Source organism: Chaetodon auriga, chromosome 14, assembly GCF_051107435.1.
Source record: "Chaetodon auriga isolate fChaAug3 chromosome 14, fChaAug3.hap1, whole genome shotgun sequence".
In the NCBI taxonomy this organism is placed as follows: domain Eukaryota; kingdom Metazoa; phylum Chordata; class Actinopteri; order Chaetodontiformes; family Chaetodontidae; genus Chaetodon; species Chaetodon auriga.
Genome location: NC_135087.1, coordinates 12,329,690 through 12,353,400, shown reverse-complemented (window position 1 = coordinate 12,353,400; position 23,711 = coordinate 12,329,690). Strand labels below are relative to the sequence as shown.

At 46.1% G+C, this 23,711-nt stretch overlaps 1 protein-coding gene across 3 annotated transcripts in view; it reads right to left on the bottom strand.

The window, feature by feature from the left end:
- asap2a (ArfGAP with SH3 domain, ankyrin repeat and PH domain 2a) overlaps positions 1 to 23,711 on the bottom strand; it is a 52,547-nt gene that overhangs the window by 14,807 nt on the left and 14,029 nt on the right. For 2 of the 3 annotated variants that reach the window (XM_076748399.1, XM_076748398.1), the window contains exons 2-10: positions 19,336 to 19,408; positions 13,151 to 13,296; positions 11,487 to 11,561; positions 5,086 to 5,135; positions 1,965 to 2,094; positions 1,600 to 1,685; positions 1,382 to 1,457; positions 1,215 to 1,301; positions 135 to 238 (exon numbers count right to left, since the gene is read on the bottom strand). In XM_076748399.1, coding sequence (XP_076604514.1) covers positions 135 to 238; positions 1,215 to 1,301; positions 1,382 to 1,457; positions 1,600 to 1,685; positions 1,965 to 2,094; positions 5,086 to 5,135; positions 11,487 to 11,561; positions 13,151 to 13,296; positions 19,336 to 19,408 — 827 coding nt within the window. Of the gene's footprint in view, positions 1 to 134; positions 239 to 1,214; positions 1,302 to 1,381; positions 1,458 to 1,599; positions 1,686 to 1,964; positions 2,095 to 4,631; positions 4,659 to 5,085; positions 5,136 to 11,486; positions 11,562 to 13,150; positions 13,297 to 19,335; positions 19,409 to 23,711 lie in introns of all 3 variants that reach the window. The other variant, XM_076748397.1, reaches the window with a different exon arrangement.

Genomic DNA, 23,711 nt, shown 5'->3' with positions numbered 1-23,711 from the left:
CCTCTGGGCTCTGGGACACTGTGATGGGCATACTTTGCCATTTTGTGACATTTCATAGACTGAACAGTTAATCAGCTAAATGAGAGTAATCAGCAGGTTAATCCACGATGAATCACTTCACTTCAGTTTCTCACCCGTCACTTTTCTTGTACAGGTACCCGCTGCGCTCTGTGCCGTGCTCCTTGTTACCCTGTGGTTGGTGCAGGCTGTAGGTGGTGCTCTGCCGCACCTGTGAATCCTGAGAAAACAGTTAGACAATTAAAAAGAGATGATGAAAATCAGAGCTTTTACACAACTAAAAAACCAATTAAAACAACAATAGAAAGACTGCAGCTGTGAGTCTGGACAATTTCGTAAAATAAGAGAAGCTTTTACGCCTCCGAACCAGATTCAAACATGAAATCTGAAGCATCAAAAGGCAAGTTTTAAAAGACATAACCTTCACTAAATTCAATGTAAGTCGATTTATCTGTTGGACATTCAGGTTTGAATGCAATGTAACAACAACAAGGACAAAACAAAGGCCAGATTTTTCTATGAGTGATGTCACTTCCTCTCTGGAAACACTACAGGAAACAGAGGACGACTTCTGAAGGCAGGCGTTGACGAAGCATTCATGATTTCATTGGTGTGTGTTGTTACCAGCAGACACACACACACACACACACACACACACACACACACACACACACACACACACACACACACACACACACACACACACACACACACAGGGCCAACAGGATAAACTTGGAAAAGCTGGACTGCAGCTTCAGCTCCAGCTTTTCTCACTGAAGAGTGATTTCAAATAAAAAATAAAAACTTAAATTAACTGAAGCACTGAAACATGACAACACCACAATGAAAACAGGATGAGAGAGGAGCTTTTTTCAAGAAATCCACTTACTCTCCTAGACTTGTTTCACAAAAGACGGAGGCAGAGAAGGAAAGAACAAAAACAATCTTCAGGTGAGACCAGGAGCAGATTTAAGAGTTTGCTAAGCACAGGCCTGAGGTCAGTTACAAAGCATCGCTCATTCAGGTGGTGGGGAAACTGGAAAACATCAGTGCATGTATGAAACAAACAGGAAACTCCTCAACCTTTTCAAGACTGGGTGATTTTCACAAGATTTAGCAAGAAATTTACTCTTGAATCAGCTGATACGAGGCTGTGTGGACCCCAACCCTGATGGATTTGTGTGTGTGTGTGTTACCTCCTTCTGCTCCACCTGTAGCGCTGACTTGAGGACATCTCGTAGCTGAGTCAGCTGTTTCCTCTCCTCATCCTGCACCTGCTTTATCTGTCGTGAAGGAACGATCATTAGAGAGGGAGCAGATTCGACTGAAGGACAGAAGACACCAGAGCGGCTGCTTTTCTCACCGTGTGCAGATCTGTGGCCAGTTTTTCTATGGAAGGCTTCAGGTTGTCCACGGCTTTCAGACCATCCTGAAAGAAACTGAACAGGACGCATGAATTTAATGGAGCACAACAGCATCACAGAGCTGCCGCACACCTTTAATGAACAGCGATGTAACCAAACATGTTTTCAGGCTCAAATCAAAGCAGTCTGAGTGGGTTTGGGATTGTGTCCGTCTTACTTGCACTGTGCATGGAAGTACTTGATGAGGTTCTGCAGCAGGTCCACCCCCTTCTTGATTTTAATCTCATTGACTTTGAGGAGATACTGTAAACATATCGAACACAGATCTCTTCAGACAGGGTGAGGCCACGTTCAGTTAACTCGGGCTCCATCTCAAACATGTACGCCCCTTTCATCTCATATCTGAGCACTTCAAAGTAAAAGTCTGCGTCTTTCAAGTAAAGTTTTGTTCAAGTACAGCATCAAAGAGGTACGAACCGCACAAACATACTAAATGTAATCTGAGAGTTTTAATCCAACACGCATTCTGAAACATCCAAGTCAATAAATGAGATCTGACGCTCGGCCGCCCCTCCGCCTAACCTCGCACATCTGCAGCTGGAAGAACCTCCTCTCCTTCTCCATCTCCTCAGCGATTTCCGCCCCACTGATTTCCGTCCTGATCATCCCGTGCTGCCTCGCGTGCTCCTTCTTCTCCTTCTCTATCTTGGTGCTGGCAGAAAGTGACATCACAGAGGGGGTCAAAGCGCACACAGCACATCCGTGACATCACCATAAACGCAAAAAAAAGAGTGGTATTGTGTGAAATCAGCCCTGTTGCTGTGTGGCAGATAAAGCAGGAGGAGCTGGCCGCCAAAGAAATCCTTAGATTTCTACTAATTAAGTGGTTAAGGGTTAGAAACAGGTCGTTTTAGTGCTAACGTTGGAAAGACTGGGAGGCATTGCATCCTCCACAGGGTTAAACACAGAGGTTTCCCTGTCAGGCAACAGAGCTAAAGAAGCCATTCAGATGCACAGCAAACAGTCATCGCCTATTCTATAGTGCTGCATTTCCAAATGTACAGACGTAAACATCCTAATTTTTTGGAAGAGGAACATCTGGCTCATCGCACTGACTCTGCTGAAATAGTTGGGGGAAAAAAAGATTTGTGTTGTTCAAACTTCTTAAATCAGAATTGAAAAGATTGGGGTTAAGCTGCACAAGGCTCATCACTGCTTTTTGAGGGTGTGAAACGTTCCATCATTACCATAAAGCTTGTTAAGACTTGTTTCTCGCCCATGATGGCAACTGAAAACCGGCACAAAAGCTGAAGAAATTAGAAAGCAGATGTCGGCCAGTGTGATTTAACTCAGCAGTCTTCATCCACTGAATCTGCTTTAAATAAAAAAATCCCACCAAGGGGAATCCATCTTCATGCATAATTGATGTGCATTAAGTATTTAGTCACATGTATGTATTAATATGTAGATGATTAAGGTTAGGTATGGGTTAAGTGCTTTAAAAGCTCAGGGATGTGAGTAAATGAGAGCTGCCATGTTGCCTGACAGTCCGCACACAGGGCTGATTTTTCACAAAGACCAGAAACTCTGCATACAGCATCTCGCACAGGCAACCAGGAAAACACACCACACACAGGAGGGGGGGGGGCACCAAACCATGCAACAGGGCATTCTTTTCCATATGCTGTTGTTCTTGTTTTTCTGACAGCATATTCCCTACAAAAAGGATGCAGCAGTTTGTTCCTGCTCAGAGAGACGGGACCGCTAGCCATTTGTTGTTCAGCCTGGTTCATGTGCATCAAGGCAGACTTCATTAAACTTTTACAGTTCAACTTTTGTACTGATGAAACAAACCAAATGTAATGTGTTAATAAGACCTTTGGCTGTGTTGGTAGGTGGATTTTGTTTGGATAGAGCCACGCCAGCCATGTTTTTATGCTATGCTAAGCTAACTGCTTTCCAAAATGTCCAACATTTCCTTTAACATTCTCTCTAAACTACCACGTCACTACCTTTATATTGTGATTCATGATGTTGTACCGCTTCAAAAAGGAAAAGGGAATTCTTCTTCTTCTTTTATTTCCTTATTTGAACTTCAAACTGACTGGATCTCACACTTTAGTCTGCAGCCGTATTGTTAATGTTTACGGTGAGGCAGGCAGGACACTAGAAATGAAACATTTGGCATGTTCACAAAGGCTGTGTAGCTTCCACTTCAGGTTTCTTTGTACATTGACATCAACTGTGAGTCGTGGTGGGAAGAGACCCAATTAAAGGACTCAACCTCAGCAGACGCTCTACCAGGTGAGCTCCCGGGTCAGTTTCCTTTCTGTTTCTGCTATTCCAAAAAACTAATAAAGCCTTTGTTTTTACAAACAGAAACATGGTTGGAAAACCTGAAACAATCAGCCTTAAAGACACAAACAGTAAGTAAGTTGGAAGAGCCTTTAGTTTTTGTTGTCAACTTGCCTTTTTGCCATAGCGAACAAGCCAAATGAAATTTCATTGAGAGCACACTACCGGCCTTTGTCAGCACATGAATCTTCAGCCCTGACAGCGTTACAGCATCATCAGGGCTGCAACTAATAGAGAGACACATGTTAGCCAGACTGTTTGGCCGCCAGCCAAACTGACAGTTGTTCAGCTGATGATTGGGCTGAGAATCCATTCACTTTCAGTCCTGTCAGTTCAGGGAGTGATTCACCAATTAGGAAAAATAAGACCCAGACGCTGGACTTTGAGCTTTCATAGAAGCAGTCTACATTCAAACTGAGGAAAAACGGTCTGATTTTAGTAAATACATTTCAGATTAAACACTCTTCCTGAATTAACAGCAGTCAAAGTGAGACACCTCTTGAGCCGGAGACTGAAAACAGAATTCAGACTCGGGTGTCGGATGCAGAGAGCTTGCAAACCAAATTAGGGAATCGAGAAATCGATGCTGTGTTGAGACCAAATAGTTTCATCTCTCTGCGACTGTGAATATGAAAACACTGACAGCAGACAGCAGAGAGATCTGAGACAACCAGAGGATCACTGATAAAGAAGAGCAGCACGATCAGTCGGGGCGGTTTTCCAATCAGGCAGAAAACTGAACTCTATTGATGACCTCTGTTTGCCATCAATAGAGTCAAATCATAAGAATGAGTCGGGACGGTCAGGAACAGTCACACAGCATCCGGCTGAACTCTCGGTCAGTACAAAGCCCGTACTGTCTGATCGAAACGGCTTGGAGAGAGGATGTATTACCCTTTCAGCAAAGAATGTCCTTTGCAGCTTGAAAAATATATGAAAGTGCTATAAAAAGTCATGTGTTCTTCGGCATGCACAATCACAACGGTGCGTCAGTGGGGATGGTGTGGAGGTGGCAAAGTGATGCTGGTTATTCACATTATCAGGCATGTGTGGACAGATAGTCACAGGGGGAGGTTAGAGGGGGAGAGCGGTTAGTCGAGACACAGAGACAAGACACATACTGCACGTTTCATTTTAACATACTCAGTGACACATGTATGGCTTTAAATCGGCAAGTTAAGGCTAACTTGAGCAGCTGAAGTGATAAATTCAAGCTAATGGTGACACGTGGTTTCAAGCACTGTGTCCGCATGTTGTTCAGTTTCAACCAGCTAGCTAACAAACCGCCATGGTTACATTTATGGACACTGAATCAAAAGCTGTTGAGTGTACATATTAGGTTTCTTACACTTTCGTTTCATAGTCCTTCCAGGCTTTGTCAAAAGGCTTTTTCAGATCCTGTGAGAAACAACACAAAACAGAAAGTAATCAGCTAATTAACAGAAGTCACTCAACACATTCTGTAAAGCCCCCCCCCCCCAAAAAAAAGAAAAAACACATTGAACATCACAGTTTCAGGATAACTGTGCAACTGAGGAAGACCCTGTGACCATCAAAGGTTCCAGAGCAGCTACTTCATGGACCTTCCAGTGAGTGTTTTTAATTTCATGAACCGAAGTCAAACAGAAGCTGGTTTGACACTAAACCACATGTGATGCCTCCGGCTGCACGCACGCACACGCACACACACACACACACACCATCATCATCAATCCTTACTAACACTCACATGTTCAGAAAATACTTTCCTTTCTTACTCACTAATGAAAGGCCACTGGCTATGTGTGTGCGTGTGTGTTCGCAGGTGTGCGTTTCACCACAACGTGAATCAGTAAGCTGAATCATCCTCCTCACAGATGCAGCTGTCCCAGCAGGGAACTGGGCGAGAGTCGCTGTGGAGGCTTTTTGGGACCGCAGAAGCACGGTGTGATTGTTTCTGACACCGGTTACGCGATTCCTCCGGTGACACGACGACAGCGGCGGCGCTGATTTCTCCTCGTCATGGGTATGCTTTCGACAGCTGCTCGAGCGCAGTGCTTGATTAAACAACATCCCTAACGCTGCAGCGCTGATTAAACAGCGATTAGGACAAACAAAAGCAGACATTATTGGGTGCAATTGGCCGTGTCTGAAAAATAAAATTTAACAAAATGAATTGTGGCCTGATACCGGAGGCAGAGTGCCAGGAAAGTCTGCTCAACAGCATGCAGCAATAACGAGGAACAGTCAGGAGAACTGTGTCACAGCTAACTCAAATGCTCCCTTTGTAATTAAACAGCAAAAAAACAAAAAAAAGCAAAAAACAGTAAGCACCTCCTGAAGCATGGCATTAAAGTGAGAAAACTCAAACACATGCTAACATTTAGCACTCATATCTGGCTTGCAGTGCACTTCTGTCCATCACTGTGAAAAGCACACATAGTTCTGTTTGCCTGGACAGACAGCGTACGGCTTCAGTGCATTGTTAGAGCTCCAGAGAGGGCCGTGATCCCGTTGTTGACCTCCACTTCAACAGCAGCGGAGCGGCAGGCTCAACCTGTCAGCCCGCAGGATCGCGGTCTGGTTCACTGGGCCGAGCCAAGGAGCACTCAGCCATTCAATCGAGCGGCGTGAAGGCAGAAACCACCAGAGGAAAGAGAATAAAAAGACTGTAAAAATACGAGAGGCCGAGGACGGATGTGAAAGAGCGAGCCCGCAAAGGAAAAAGGAAAAGAGGAAGCTGCTAAAAGAACGAACTACGGGTCAAAGGGGAGGCAGCAAGAAAAGAGAGGGTGAGCGGAAGGAAACGCCAGAGCCAGAGAGGAGAAAAATGGTAACAATGGCTAAAAATACCAGATCCCGGCACGGCTGGGCAGAGAATGGCAGAGCGGAATAGGCCAAGGGCCGCGAAAAAAACTCCCTGAGAGAGCAGCAAGCTCTCAGCGCCCCGATTCCAAAACACGCCGGAGGAATGTCGTGCCCTTGACAAGGGCCTCCATTTGCAAACCTATCGCCTCTTCCTACCTACGACCACACAAGCCCAGGAATAGCACTTCCTGTCACACATTCCTCAAACCTTTTCCCACCTCGGTAATAAATGCACAACCTGGTCGGCAGCTACGCAGGCAGAGCTCAGTTTGGATCTGTGGTGGTGAAAACGGCCAGTACGCCCAAATGACAAAACAATAATAATAAATCATCTCCTCACTCTGGTGGTCATGCAGATAGTGTCGGTTTAATTTGGTTTTCAGGTCTCGTCGCCTCCACGGAATACAGATGGTCACTGAGCCAGATTGTAACTTGGCCAGGACACATGCTGTCTTTCACGACTCGGTAATTGGGAAGGAGGCTGCCGAGGCACGGAGGAGACCCGCCATGTTTCCAGATGTGCACAGAGGAGCGCTTTTTCTCCAGTGGAGTAACGTCACACCCCTCATCATAGAAGTCGTATAACCAGTGGAGAGAGGTCGACATCGTGAGGCATCCCAGACACTGCGACAGGCGACCTCTACTACAAGGTGTGATAAGCAGCCGTCTCCCAACTCTCATTTCAGTTCCCAAAGCTGGACCGGCTGGGCTGATATTGTGTAACCTGATCTAAGCCTCAGATGAAAAGATCAGAGAATAATGAAAAACGGCCATTAAAGCTTCTCCTGATTTGCCACATCTAAATTTAAAACCTGCTTTATTAGGATTTGGTTGGACTGACTCTTTAAGCTTCTGTGAGTGTAAATCCTTCAGTGATTTTAAAAACTATCGCTGCTGCTGATGCTTCAGTCGATAGCACAGTATGTAAACGAACGAGGAAAAGCCTTTCTTAGCAATCTGCTCTTATCTAAAATCTCAACCAGCAAGCATGCGTGGGGGGTTCGGGCGTTCACGACCCGCTGAACCACAATGGAGACAGGGTGCAGCTGGACTCGCTTCACCGCTCCCTCCAAAAGCATTAGACCGCCGTCCTGTTTCCTCACACTCCTCACTTAACACAAACACAGCACACTGTGCAGCAGCCATCCAGACACTGTAACTGAATAGTGATAAGCTGATATGACTCACGCTGGGTTGGAAACACAGACTGGTCAATAAGCAGAGGATGAGAGGGTCGGCTGCAGGCATGACATCATGCCGGCGTCCACTCTGAAAGTCCGCTGTTAGCAGAAAGGTCTCGTGGACTCAGCACTTTCCATTTTCCACAGACTGGAGTGTGTGTGTGTGTGTGTGTGTGTGTGTGTGTGTTTATCTTCAGTAATAATGCTGCAGGTCTTCCAGGGACCCCATCCCAGCCTTTTGTGCTGGTACTGACGGAGCTGCATCCTGAGTAAAGAAAACTTTACCTGCCTCAGTTCTTGCTGATGGTAGCCTAAAAATTGCAAGGTAACTATTTTTTCTTCTTCTTTTTTTTTTTAAACACATGAAATGTAAATTGTCCGCTGCGGGGAAATGGCCATGAAGGTAGATGAGGTGGAAAATGGAGGGTTTTTAGTAGAGTAACAGCAGTGGACAGGTTGCTAGGTGGTAGCCCTCTAATCTCTGAGCCATTAGCAGCCGCTTCCCCCGAGGTTAGTTCATTGCACTCATTGCCAAAGACGGCCCTGGCAGAATATTAACATGCTCTGACAGTACAACGACCACAAGAAAGCCATTAAGGTCTGACTTAAATCAAGTGAAAAGACTGGTGACTATTATTTCTGCCACAAAGCAGCATTTTAGGCACCAGAACGCACTTTTTATGCATTCAAAGAACATTAGGAATGGCATTTTTAGGGTTATGCCATTTATCTTTGACGAGATGCTCCCGTTTCCCTCGCTGTTTTGCTCCTTATCACATCCCTAAAAGCATTTTCTGAGCCGTTACCCGCCCTCTGTATGCTCAGCCCCCCTGCTGCAGCCTTAATTTTACATTTATTCACAATTTGCTGCATGTGTGAGCACGGAGAGTTTCAAGACTCTTTTCACCGCCTCTGATCCACAAATGCACGCTGCGTTTAAGTGCTGGCGGAAAATGCAGCAGCGCCACTTTTCAGCGAAGTCGTGCGGAATATCAAAGTGGGACAGGCAGTTTCCCAAAACGTAGATATTAGACAATATTAAAGCATGTTTACATGTAATATTTGGCTGTCAGATAGACAATCATGCTGACATTTATTCAAGCTGTATTCACTTGTCAAATTGGTTGGTCACAAATCATCATGTACATTTGTAAATGTTTTCCTTTGTGAACCATCAAGCACACATTTGTCATCAATAAGTTCTTTCCACTCTGATCTTCTGAATACGTCTTCCTCTTCCTCTTTTGTGACATCCATATCAGCCCATTACCACATGCTCCTCTCCTTCCTTCTGTCCCTGCAGCCTAATCAGCCCATCATGCAGGTCTGGACTTCTTCCTGCTTCCCCCTCTCCAAACAGGTACTTTCCCCTGGGAGAGGACAGCAGTGAGGAGCAGAATAATGACAGAGGAGGAGGAGGAGGATGAAAGGGAAGGGAGGGGAGGGGAGGAGGTAAAGGCCTTGGGCTGTGGAGGTGAGCAACAGGTGGGAGGGGATGATCGTGCCTCTGCTGTCTTCCTCACTTTTCTCCTCCTGACACCGAAGGCTTAATTTCTGAGGTTTGTTGATGTTATAAAAGCAGTGACATTTATAAGAGAGTTTGCGTATGTGTGTGTGCGTGTGTGTGTGTGTGTGTGTGTGTCCTGAGGTATAAAATAACCAGCAGCTCATTAGCCCCATGTCACTGGGGTAATGAGATTCATCCAAGGGCTAATGAGGAATAAGTGGGTAAGCGTTACAGATGTGACTGGCTGCCACAGCCAGACTGAAGAGTGGGTGAGTGGGCGCAGGGGACAGAGGGAAGGAGACGTGGGGGAAAAGACAGAGGAGGAGAAATAGCAGCGGAGTTAAGGGGGAGACAAGAGGACGAAGACAGGAAATCATGGAAGAGAAAAGCAGATTGCACTTGAGAGACACCCAAAAGAGTAAGAGAGGAGCAGAGACAAACAGGTCAGAGGTCAACGCAGAGCCGAGTGGCAGAGGGTCATGAGGACAACAGCCGTTTCTATGGCAACCGGCCTCATTACACAGCCGCCTTATTAGTAGCATACCTCTGTGGGAAACGCAGCCAATCATGTGCCCGGAGAGTGAAAGGTCACAGACCGCCAGGGACAGTAACGAAGGCTGATTGCATTAGAGAGCTGCAGAGCCTGTTAACAAGCGTCTGTCTGGGTTTGGTCCGGTCGGCGGACGCACATGACAGACTGGAGGACTAACTATGGCGTCAGTATACAGGGTGGCAGGGCAGCGTGTACTGAGCCTCAATACAAGTATTGAATCAACTGTCAAGTCCTAAAAACTGCCATTAAAGCTGCAGTAGGTAACTTGTATAAAAGTAATTTGTTGTCATATTTGCTAAAACTGTCCCTATGCCCAGACAGCAGTACATGAAACATGTAACCTGTAAAACAAACCAGCTCCATTGGTCCCACCTACTGCTTGTAGTGCGATTTGCAAGAATCCACCGCCTGACACAAAACAACCAATCAGAGCCAGAGGAGCGTCTGAGGGAGTGTCTGACATCTGTCAATCACTACTCACACACGCTGCGAACCGCCCCCTCCCTCCACTCATGCTGCCGGCTGCTGCTCAGTCAAACAACTCTGTGAGCGGCATCAGGAGGCGAGTGAAAGATATGGCGGAGCAACAGCTACCTGCAAAGGAGAAACTGCCCATACTGCCACTGCCAACAACAGCATATACGGCTAAGACAACAAATAACCATAATGCTAATATGGTGATTGTTACAGTAACACTCCACAGCACGTGCGGTATGTTAGCGACTGCGACGTAGCAGCTGGGCAGAGTTAGCTTGTTTCTGATGCTAAGGCTAACGTTACTGCTTGTAGCAGAGAGGGAGGGTGAGTGACGTGGAACTGGTGTCGGTTCAGATTTTCAGGCTAAGTCTGCTCTCTTCTCGATCTCACATACTGCAGCTTTGAAAGTCAATTTACCAATTGAGTGATTAGATCATAAACTCCAAAACCATCCTGTGTCTGTTCACCCTGACGCTCCACACTAAATGATGTCATGCTGAGTTACTGTGGGCTCCATACCAACACTTATTCACGTGTTCTGTTGAGTGATCGCTGGCCCTCCGCTCATACCTGAGCACGGTCTCTGTTGATCATCATGATCATGTTGAGTTCTTGCAGGCACCATGCTGATACTTCAACACTCGCCTAGCGACAGCTGAAGTTTAGGATTTTTATTCAGCGCGCTCAGAAATCAACTCTGCTGAAGCCGGGTGTCATCCGGCAACTGTCTCAGCAGCTCATCTAGCTTTTATGGAAAGTGGCCTGAGGCAGATCAAAGCAGCTCGTTAGCAACCTTGTTAGCGAGACAGCAGGACTTCAAGGATGGCGATGATTGTCATGGCTGCTTCAAACCACTTTGAAACAGCAGCACAGCCCCTAGGTACAGCTAATGAGGCTTTTAAGCTCCTACAGCTGATGAGCATGTTTCAACAGACATTTACACTCAATTTTGTATTTCCTGGCCAGGAAAAAAATCAGCCTTCAGTGTCAATCGACAGGCTTGTTCTGTGTTAATAAGCAATAAGCAAGAGGTTCCACAAGATGAAAGGGAAAAAAAGATGACATTTTTTCAAAAATATCTGGAAGTTAACTTTTACATTTATGAGATAAACAAGGTGCATTCAGTGCTGTTCATGCTGTTCAGGTGCAGAGTAACACAAGCCTGTGCTGTTTTGACGGCTTACCCCTTTGACTCCTTTCAGGTCTCCTTTCAGCAGGCTGTCCAGAGGAAAGGTGATGATGTTGTTCATGTTTTGGAACTGGAGTAAGGTGAGAAGAGAGAGACTAGATCAGAGTTGAAAGGTTATGTCAGAGGATTTAAACCTGCACCAGGGTGGAAGTCAACGCCTCTGAGATGTAATCCTTTTAGTGTCCTGTGTAGTTGTTTCAGTGTGTGTGTCCAACGGGAAAAGATGGAGGCGCTCAGGTAAAAATACATCATGGATCATGGGCTTCACTGTGTCCTTTCGGTTCTATCTGCGTGATACGTTTCCTCTAACTTGGCACTGAACGTGCATGGCGACCAGTGGGGACACACTGTCAGCTCGGGCCCGCCTGTAGGGCCGATACATGCACTGCAAGCTGTCGTGTGCTTCGCTGTCTTCTAACTTATTTGTCAAGGTCTGGGACCGCCACGGTGTGTAACGACCCCCCTGTCTGGTTCACAGTGTACGAGTGTGTGTGCTCGCTGTGCGCACCATGTGACAACGTCCTGTCTAACAGCTGAATTGGTTTTCCCTTTCTTGTTGATCAAAGACTCTCTTTCCGTCATCTTGGTGCGAGCTGAACTAAGACCGGCTGAGAGCGAGTTTGGGCGAATGTGCACCGCTGTAAAGGAAAGGGGTGCGCTGGATTTATAACACGAGATAAAACCGAAGCATCATTTCTAAATGGAATGCAGCAGAATGGTTTTATCTTGATTATCTGGTTTTCATTACGGTTGGGAGCAAAAATCCTCATTGAAAATAACATTCGATTAACCGCCCAGCTCTACTTTTATCTTCATTAAACGATGGCGATAAGAGGCTAAATGAGGTAATAAAACGACAGCAGGAAATACCCATTACTGAAGCAATGGGGGACAAAGTCTCTCTTATGTGTTAACGTTTGCACCCTCAGCACCATTTCCACCATCTTTTAATCGCTAAGACATCACATTTTCATATCATTAAAGTCAAAAACATGAAACAATCCCTTATGAGACAAGCCTGCCATTTGCTGGTCCAGTCGAGGCCGGCCTCCATGTGTAATCCCACAAATGTAATCTAGGAAGCTTGCTGGAGCTTTGAGAGATTACATCTTCACGTCCAGGTCAGGCGGCAGCTCATATTTCTTTAATATAAGGTGTTGAGATAACATTAATACACAGTCTCGAGCTCCTGGTCTCAGTGTGAGTCGACACAGTGTCCGGGGGCAGCGAAAGACCTCACATGGCGGTGTCGAATTTTTCTAATAAAGCTTTGGCTTCGATACAAAAGCTGGTTTTAACAGAGTGGGATCAGGTTGAATTAGATCCAGCAGATATTTGGTGTTGCAGTGGCTCTTTGGCCGTCTCACTGGAAAACTGGAGCTACATCCTGAGGGCTTTAAGATCCAGCTGGGCTCGGTTTGGACTCGATGTGTGTGTGTGTGTGTGTGTGTGTGTGTGTGTGTGTGTGTGTGTGTGTGTGTGTTAAAGAACACACACAGAGACTCAAGGGGATAGAGACAATTAGGGACAGGATGGAAATCTTTCTTCGTCCCAGAGGACCCCCCCTCTGTTCTCCATCTACTCCTCCATAAATACACACATTTACAGACACACACACACACACACACACACACACACACACACACGGCAGAGACTCACCAGGTTTTTGAAGAGCGCAGTGAGCTCCTTCGTGAAGACGGAGAACTTGAGGAAAGCTGAACCCAGATCAGGATCATCCCTGTACACGCAGTTTTCTCCAAACTTCTCCAGGGCCTGAGTGTACTGCTCCTCGTTCTCTACGTGGGCTGGAAAACACACACACACACACACACACACACACACACACACACACACACACACACACACAGGTCAATAAATTGAAATGTGGAAGTTAAGCGAGGGTGTTCTTGCATTGACTCTAAAGTTTTGCTGCCTATGATCTTGAAGATCTCTACCTCCATTAGCTGTGATTAGACACTCCTTTTTTCACTCGTCTCCACATTCATCTGCATTTGCTTTTTGCTTGTCCTCTAAGCGACAGGCGTAAAAAAAAAAAAATCCCTGATCCTCCTTGATCGTTGTAGGGAGACAAAGAAATAAGAGGCAGGACTGAAGAGAAACGAGCGACAGCAAAGGAAAACGTTACGCCAAAGATGGACAGGAAGAAGAAGACAAGGAAAACACTGAGTTGGCCCCCGAACTAAACAAACCTCCAGTCAGTCACCAGTGGGGGGGGGGGGCATTAACGAGCCATGACCAAAGTCTCCCAGTGCATCTAAAGTCAACCTAATCCACCACGGGGTTAGGCAGAGATGATTCCACTTAATACACTTCACGCCACACTAGGCAGCTGAAAACAGCGAACGCCACTGGGACAGCGCTGGAGCGAGGGATGGAGCACCGGCGACGGTTGCTATGGCGATGCTCACTAAGAGAAACGTGACGCGGAGAAAGAAAAAAAAAAAAGGGAGGAGGGAGGTGCGTAAAAACATGAGGACGTACACGAAAAGACACCTGCTGCCACATCGCACGCACACGAAGGCACGGACCAGACACAGGCGGCTGACTGACAGCCATCACGTTATTAAGAGGAGAAAGCTGAAAGCCTCTGAGTCACTACCTGCTGACCTCATCACGCCAGACAAATCTAATTTAAACCACCAAATATCAACTGATGCCGTAGGTGAGCTGGACGATAAGGCGCGACAGAGACTCTGAGCACAAGAGGCAAAAATAACGCATGATGAGCTTCTTGAGATACAAGCTGCATCACAAGCTCCCAGAGGCCCAAGAAGACGCCAGAAAACAGCTCGTTTCACCCAAAAGTCCTCATTTTACAACAACATATAACAGAGAAGGCTGACATTTGAAAGTTCGGTTTGTGCTGTTAATTAAATGACAATTCAATTCTAAAATCCGCTGGTGATTCTCTCTCTTATTGGCAGCCTCATTAAAAGCAGCTTCTGGTTGGAAGCAGTGAAATGTGTCGTACAGAGAGATATCATAAACTTCTGTCATTGTCGTGTGTCAGACACTCGCCACGCGCCCGCAGCCTACAGTTTACACATCAGCTCCAGCTGTTCGGCTGTGGCTGCGCCAGGCTCTGAGCCAGCAGGGCGGAGGCCTGCTGTTGTTTTTTGAAGTGGCACATGAGATCTGAGCTCCGCTACTCAGCGCCGACAAACAGTCCAAACCCCCCCTGGGCCGCGCAGTGAGTACATGTGTATTTGTCGTAGCGTGACCTAAACACACCACACACCACGCAGTGACAGTACGGAGCAGCTTTGAAGCTCAAAGGACGGCATGACTGAGCTGGTTTATGAGGAACGCGGTGAGGAAAGTAAGCAAATGAAGTGAGACGTGAGGACAGAGGCAACCTTTTCTGTCATTTACCCTGTAAACAAAGGGTGCCAATTCAGCGCCGCCCTGCACGTGATGCCTAAATATCTCCATCACACTAAGCTGGTGTTCAGGGTTTTCTGAAAGTTGGAGAAAAGTCTTAAAGTTAAGCTTCTTCTGAAACTTTAACTCGCTGTCAGTGTTGAATACTTTTCCACATTTAAAAGCTAAATAAAACAGCCTCAGAGAAATGCATGAGAAGGTTCTGCGCCCTTAAGTGGTGACCTCAGGAACGGACGACCTTGTTTTTTGCTGGAGGACGGAGGCCATGACGCGGTTGAACACACACACACACACACACACAAACACGGACACAAAGGGCCCGCTAACACCCACTTGTGTTAAACATTCTTTACTGTATCTTCCCTCCCAAACACACGCAGGGGAAGAAAGAAAAAACATAATAACCAGCTTCCAGGCGTCTGTTGAGGATTATCTAACATGCCAAAGGCTTGTTTTGCAGCGTCTTCCACCTCTCTCCCTCACAGACACATGCGTACGCACACACAGACAGGGTTTAATCATCAGATAGCAGGCTGGCCTCTGCTTCCTCTCGCCGCCTCTCCCACACTCATTCCCTTACACTCGGCTCCGTCAGGCCTGGTCGGCTGACGCTCAGACGCTCACTAACACAATGCGCGGCCGACCTCGGATCAATTCCACATCTCTCTGAGGACTCTATGAAAACAACACTGGAGTCCACAGCCACTTAATATGGTCACTGGTATAAAGAGACGGGAGTGTAATTAACTTTTTACACACAGAGGAGAGAGCGAGAGTTCGGCTGCGTATGAAAGACAAATAAACTAAAAAGAGAATGATATTAAAGGAACGGTCTTGGGAATACGCTTATTTCTCTTTTGCTGAGAATCGCAGTCCATGAGAAGATAAACGTCACCGTCATATCTGTTAAATAAGAAGCTGGAGGCAGGTATGGATGGGTTCCATTTTGGATCTGGTTCCAAGTTGGTGAAATACCAGATTTCGTTCAGCTTGGCGGCCAACAAATACCTTATTAAATCTTTCATTCACAATCTCTCTTAGATCTCTTTTGCCTCTATCTGTGAATGCAGGCATCCGCAAAGACAAACAACACTGGTGCTGTAGACAAACTTGCTAAATGGGCAACGCGCTGTTAACAAGACTGACAAACATGGCACACGTCAACTTAAGCGATCCAAAGTCAAAGTCAATGAAACAACTGCGAACTGATTGCAGCGGGAGAGCTGGATTTTTACATATAAATGAACATCCGTTCCATTCAAGGCCTGACAAAATGAGTTCACACAAGGCTGATTAAGCATCAACCAGTGATGATTGGCCTGCACTGAACAGCTGAAGGGGGGGGGGGGGGATAGCGACAGAGTAGGCTACAGCCAGCAGCAGTATGCCAGAGCCTATGGCGTCATAAGCATGCAGCTTTGGGCATTTCCTCTCACTGCCGAACGTTCTGCACTGCAGGTTTTTATCTACAGCAAATCATGTTGAAGTAATAACTTGAAACATGTTTGATGACTTGAGACTCACTGAGAAATCTGTGTCTGCGTGTGTGTGTGTGTGCAGCAGAAATTCAAAGGACATGTCCAGATCAGACGCCGCCGAATTCAGCCTTTTCCTGATGCAACATCGGCCGAGTGCTGCATTATTCAGCGGCTCCATGGAGCCATCCTGCCCACCTATAGGTTCGCCTCAAGTCGTTATCTGTTCAGCAGCTTTGGCAGACCTGTCCCAGCAGCTCTGCTCCATCAGCTCCAGTTTCTTCAGGGGTTTGAGAAGCTGCTGCTGGTTTATTCATCAAAACCCACAAACTGACAACCTGACAGGCCCCTGCAGTAAAACGGGGCTCTCTCGCTCGTCTGTGCAGCCTTTCCTGTGTTTTTCTTGCTCACTCTTTCATTACCCCGTCGGTTTCTTCCTCTCTGGTACCACCTCACATTGCTTGCTCAGCCTCTCTTGTTCTCACTATCATGGCAACTCATGTAATTGTGTTTATCTTTCCTCACCACTCTAACCCTCTCCTCATCATCACTATTCCTCAATTCATAGCCCAGAATATCCTTGCGGGGTCTGGGCTCGACAGCCAGTCATACCAGGAGTGTGTTCTCTGATTACTGAGGCATTCGGTGTTGAGGCTCCCTCTTGTGTGTCTCGTTATTCAGGCTTTATTCCAGCACCATTCGGAGTTTTACTTTACATACTGTAACACAACTGTCTGCGCATTAAGTTGTTTACTTCCTGCAATCCAACGCTGATTTAAATCTTACCTGCATGAATTCATATTTTTAAGACGGTTTACTGCTGATTTACTCAAGTTGCAGCTCATATTTGCGAAGTGGAGTTCAGTGATTTATATGTAGTTTAACTGCTGACTGATTTTTTAGTTTTATTTTAACTCATACTTATTATGCTGCTTTAACCCAAATAAACATAGGGGTGATGAGTGATGGACTGTACAATTTAAGATTACATTAATTGATTGTACAATCATACAGAAATGAATGGAAAACAGGGTTATTTCACTGCTTGGTTTGCAAAATGGTTAGTTATGATGTTAAACCTGCAACACTGACATGTTAACATCTTTAAAAGTTGTGATGGTGAACTTGTTAGTACAGCAGCTTCTTATTTGCCCGTCCAGCAGATAAACAGCAACATAAGCATTCATTTGGAGACGTGTCCGACAAATGTTAGGTTCAATATTCACTCTCTTTGTAGCTCCGCTTTTGGTCTCCACCGACTTGTAAGGGCAAAAACATGGCTCTTTGGCTGCTAAATGCTCCACTATGTTGACAAGGCAATCGTCAACTTGTTTGGTGCTGGGCAGGTCGTGCACAGTGGATTTACTTCCCTGAAAACTGCTGCCTGCTGCAGCCAAAAATTATGCAGCAAGAGTGAATTAAAACAGCAAAGTTTCAGGCTGTAACACCAACACAAGGAGTGAAAGACGCTGAAACACACAGTGGGTTTGTCAGTAAGAGCGACGCCTTTCACATTACAAGGTCAGTCGATCCATTGTTAATGTAAAAATATTGATTAGTACAGCTACAATATCTGCAGCAAATGGCTAAAACAGCAAAGTCTACTGTATATTTGGAGCATATATCGTCAGCATTATCTTTTCACCCATGTCTCTGCTTCGTGTTTTACAGATACAAGGTCGCCACAGGCATAAAACAGAGGGCTTCATGGTCATCTTGGTCATATTCAAAACAGATTAGACTCTGGGCAGCTTTTCCTGAATGATAGAAGTCAAGGTGACCTCAGCTGGATGTGCTGCAGACAACAGCATTCCCAGCGGCATTTCCTCAGACAATACAGTGTTTCTACTGTAAACACAGGCTTCACGCTTCGACTCAAGAAGGCTCATTTGCTTCCTCCTAATTTTTCCTACAGCACATTATCTTGTTCGTGGTGAAAACAAATCTCAACTGCCTGAAACACCTGCAAATCTCAAATGTGTTCCCTGCTGCATGGACCACACAGATTCAAATGAAGGCACTTCATCAACAACAGGAGCATTCACTTTGGCAGCTGAGCATTGAGAGAAAACTGGATCTGTTAATCTTATAAACGTACACCTGCATGAGATCAGCTTTCATTTCATGGGATGACAGAATAGAGGTCTGGCAGACGTGCAAAAAGGCAACATGTATATGTGTAAATGCACGTTTAACAGTGAGGTGAAGTGAAAACCCGTCCATGCCTCAGCACCCACACACAAACACAGAGGGCTCCCCAGCTGTTCCTTTGGGGGTCTGGATCAGACAGCTGTCCCTCTGGCCTGAACAGAGCTCACAGTGTTCTGAAAAAGACATGCTCAGCACATTGTTCAGAGGTCTCTCTGCCTCGCTCTCTCTCTTTCTCTCTCTCAGCAGGGTTCTGTCAGGCAGGCCAAACAAAAGACACTGGAAACACCCAACACTGGCACAGACAGCCACAGTGAGCACGGTAATAACTATCCACCCTACCTCCGCCTCAGAGGCAGTGGAACAGATGCTTTAGGGATGCAATTAATTATTATTTTCATTTTCAATCTGTGGTGCATTTTTGAACTGAAGTAACTATCCTGTGTCAAAAGAATCCGCTCAGTCCGATGTCTTGCGTTTGCTTGGGCCACAAAACCTCAACGTCTTGTGTATGTAATTTCTGTCACTAGAGGTCTCTTAATCAAAACAGTAACAAAAGACGCAGTTCGATAAGAAAATGAGCAATCGCGCTGCATCACGAGTGAGCAAGACAAATAATAGCCTGGAGCAGGATTTACAGTAACCAGAGGGCGTAAAGGGAGTGTAACGGCATTGTCAGGTGACTGAATGAAAGCGCCACCTTGAAAAATTTGGGATAATTTAAGTACACAACTTAACAAAATATATAACATTGTTGAAGGTTTCTGTCTAAAATGAGAGCGGCAAGATAAGGAAATGAAAACAGAAAGGCGGACTCACCCAGACCGGACGTGTAGATGGCCTTCACAGACTTCTTCATCTTGTAGAGAACGCTGCGGTCCACATCCAGAGCCTGGACACACAGACAGACAGAGGGGCAGACAGTGAGAAGTCATCCTCACCAACCACTGCAGATTTATCACTTTAATTAACTCCATGAATGTATTTTGCAGAGGGTGACATGTTGTTTAGCCTGAACGAGGTTTGTTATTTGTCTATTATTCAGTCTGACACTATATAACTGTAACTATAGCCAGTGAGCCATGTATGAGGATGAAGTCCCCATTTGTAATCCCATCTACTAAGACTGGTCGACTGTTTCTCCAACTGTCATTGACAAAAACACCGGACCTGAGATGTGATTCAGAGGTTTGGACCAGGTTAGTGATCAGACGCAGCAGCTCTGCAGTAACACAGTATATCCCACCTTTGTAAAGCTGATACTTCTCACACTGTCAATTCCACTCTGCCATCATTTTAGAGGTCGCACTGAGTTGGATTACACTTTTGGTGTTCCAGCTTTTTTGTCCATGCCCTGAAGGCATGCCTCCGTGGGGTGGGTACAGTTTGTGTGTGGTGTGTGTGTGTGTGTGTGTGTGTGTGTGTGTGTGTGTGTGTGTGCATATGCCATCTCCACTGTGGCTGCAAGTAATGAATTATTCAAGGGAAAGCTAAGAATAGACCTGAGCTCCCTCATCAGTCTGTGTGTGTGTGTGTGTGTGTGTGTGCGCGCACGTTGGTGTGTGTGTGTTTATCAGTATAATAGCTTGTAGGACAAGAGCAGCGAGCATGAGGTCCCTTACATGAAGGACATACGTGGACACACACACACACACACACACACAGACAGCTCTGAATAACCACGGTCGCACACACTTTCACATGCGCTGAGCTCAGACTCACACACTAACCAGAACAAACACTGAAGGTCCGGCTGAGACAATGCAGCACTGTGCCAGTGATGAGTGAGGGAGTCTCTCGGGATGAGGGGGATTTTGGGAAATGAGTTTTTAGGGGACTTTATTAAGAACGTCTGCCCAACCGGGCCAAAGCTGGCGCCGCTTTCCCTGCACTGTTCCCCATCTGACTGACACATATCAGATCCCCTGGAACCCTCTGAAAACTAAAACACACAATGGCTGCCATTCAGCTGCAAAGCACACAGTAATACTGCGCACACACACACACACGCGCACACTGCCCTCTTTGCGACACCACTAGATGGGATGACAACATTTATTAAATCCATAAATCGGTTCTGTATTAATATCCAGGCTACGAGCGGTTTGCTATTGCAAAATGGAAGAACCGCTCAGCAGTTCCTTTTCCCCAGAGTCGTATTTCACACACACACACTTGCAAAGACACACACACAAAAGGAACAGAGAGAGAGTGAGACGGAGGTGAAAGTGGCATAAATTAAGTGTCTCTGCTGGAGGGACGGGAAGACTCAAAGCAGAACACAGAGAAGTTCAGAGAAAAGACAAGAACGTTGACATGGTGGTGTTCAACTCCACTGTCAGAGGAGGCTCACTGGGACTCACAGGGACCACCTATGGAGCGTGGCAAAACAGTGCGTATGCAGTTACACTGGATGGACTCAAATCCAAATGATGCAGGCCTAATGAAAGAAGTGTCTGATCAAGCCAAGACCACGTCTGTCCTTTCATGGAGGTGCCATTTCTTACTTGTATATTGTGGCACTACAATCCAGAGCAAAGGCCACATATTTAATGACTGAGGCCAATGTTTAAACATCTAGTGACTATTTATGAGATAAGATGCACTGGGGAATCAAACTGGGAAAAGTAGAGACAGACAGCCTAATAAGTCACAATCAGGTGCTAATGTGCGAAAGAAAACCTCACAGCTGCACAGAAATCCAGAGACAGGCTGGAGCTGGTTTGACAATCACCAGCTGGACACACGTTTTACCCAACAGGCCATTTTCACGGAGACATTTTGTCACAGCGGGACAAGCACAGGTGCAAATAATAAAGTAAATGATGGCTCAATTCCATTTAGCTGCTTCAGTTTCAGGGTCTTGGGATTGTGCTCGCTGCGACACCGTCATGAGTCAAACTTCTACACCTTTCATACCTTCAGGATCTTGACAGTGACGGCAAAATACGAAGCAGCATAAGTCAAGAATTCCTAAACTTTTCCAAACAAAAGTATGGAGACAATCGAACTTCCAGACAGCTGCACTTTGCCAAAGTAACATGCTAAAAATAAGACATGATGTCTTTTACCAGGGGAACTGTGCAAATTAAAAGAAGCCGAGCAGAGGCCACTTGTTCCTCTGAGTAAAAGTAGGACTTACAGTACTGTGGTTTTAGTTCCTTCAGCTCCTGTTAAATGACTCATCTGCTACATGTGCCATTATCCCATTAGCTCTGTCTGGATCAGACAGACTCTCTTGACTGCAGCTCAGACCCCACACAGCCATGCGTGTCTGCATACTGTTAAACACGTATTTTCAAAGCAGACAAGGACAGAGAAAAATACAGCCATCTACAAAACAACACAGAGTGCTATCTCTGTCTACACCCCGACCACACCAAGACTTTTAAAAAGGAACTGGCGACGAGCTCGGCGTGTTTTCTCAGCAGAGCTGATGCTACCTTGGGCTCTGCTCTGTGTGCTGAATATACTCCTGATACTCAGAGCGAAAGCCTTGAGAGCACTGAAAGCATTTCTTCTGGTATCTGAGCCTCTGTGAGGCAGCAGAAGGCTTGATAGTGGATCTGCTTTCATGAAGTGTAGGATTTCGAGGCCCAAAAAAACATCCGTTACGGACAAAGAAGCAGCTTAAGTATTGCAGGAGGCTGTCTCAAGATGAGCCCGTAAAACGTACTTGAAGCTCATTTATTGATTATTTGATGGCGTGAATGTGTTTGGTCTGGAGGAAGTGAGGTCAAACTGAAGTCAAAGCATGTAAGAGTGTTTAACAGCTGAGTGGTGCGAGGAATCGATCTGACACCAGACGGAAAGCCCCAGAATTGTGTCTGAACTGTAATGTGCCTTTCTGTTCATGGCTGTCTGTGCTTAAACATGGGTTGACTGCAAGTTGCCTGTTGTTGTGGTTAATCATGGTATCACAACTTTATTAACACATATGAAAAAAATGACCAAAAAAAAAAAACAGGCAGATAGAAACGCAGCACTCTGACCAACTCAGCTGGGCTCCCTGGCAGCAGTGTTCATGTTTCTGTGGAGGAAGACAAGCCAAATGGACAAGAGATTTATAGCAATCTGTTCACTTTGTGACTAAAGCTCTCGGTGCATATGCTGCTTCAACACAGTCAGATGGCAGCTATGTGTTCTGCTCTAAGATCATGAAACTGCTTTGTAAGATACACAGCAACTGTTGGTGCACATACGTCATCACTCCCTGTGAATGTGAAATGTTAAAGTCATCAACACTTTGTTAGAAACTTTGTTTGTGACTACAGCTACTGACTCATTGGCAAATCCAAGCCCCAAACTGACCTCCACCTAACATCAGTGATCAGGACGTGAATCAGTCTGAGCCTTACACGCACATCAACATGGGATGTCACAGCTCCCATCGACCCAAGGTCTCTCTCTCTCTCTCTCTCTCTCTCTCTCTCTCTCTCTCTCTCTCTCTCTCTCTCTCTCTCTCTCTCTCTCTCTCTCTCTCACACACACACACACACACACACACACACACACACACACACACACACACACAAATCAGGCAGTGTCACGCTCCAGCAGACCCTTTCAATCTGCAGAGAGTGGTCTGATGGGGGAAAGGGCCGAGACAAGTGGGGGACAGACAGGCGGGCTAATAAACACAAAAACACTGCTCTAAATCATTCACACTTTCACATGAAAACACACACACACACACACACACACACACACACACACACACACACAACTCTTCCATCACTTTCACACGTTTCCACTCTGATGTGGCCTCCAGGGCTGAGCAAAGTGACTCCTCTTCTAGTTCTAGGCCACCCTAAATGCGAGCCCTCTTGTTTGGAGCAAAGGCCGCTCTAAAACTAGACACTTTTAACCCCAAAAAACGGTTCACAGAGAGGGGAATTCCACCGCCGCTTAGCGTTTCAACAGGGCGGGATCAGAGCTGAATCACTGCACACCAGAGCCAGCCTCCGAGCCCGAAGCTGCTTCACAAGCACACTTCATATGACGTTAGTGCGATGTCAGCATCCCCCCTCTCTCCTGATGGCCGCTCACAGTAAACTAACCAGAGTGGCCCTTCTCTCCCTTCCTGCCGCCGACTGACCGTTAAGTCTGGAGCAGGAGGAGGAGGATCCCAAACTGAGCTGAGCTAATCCTCATCTCACAACGCGTGGCATCATCATGGCCGTCATCATCGTCAC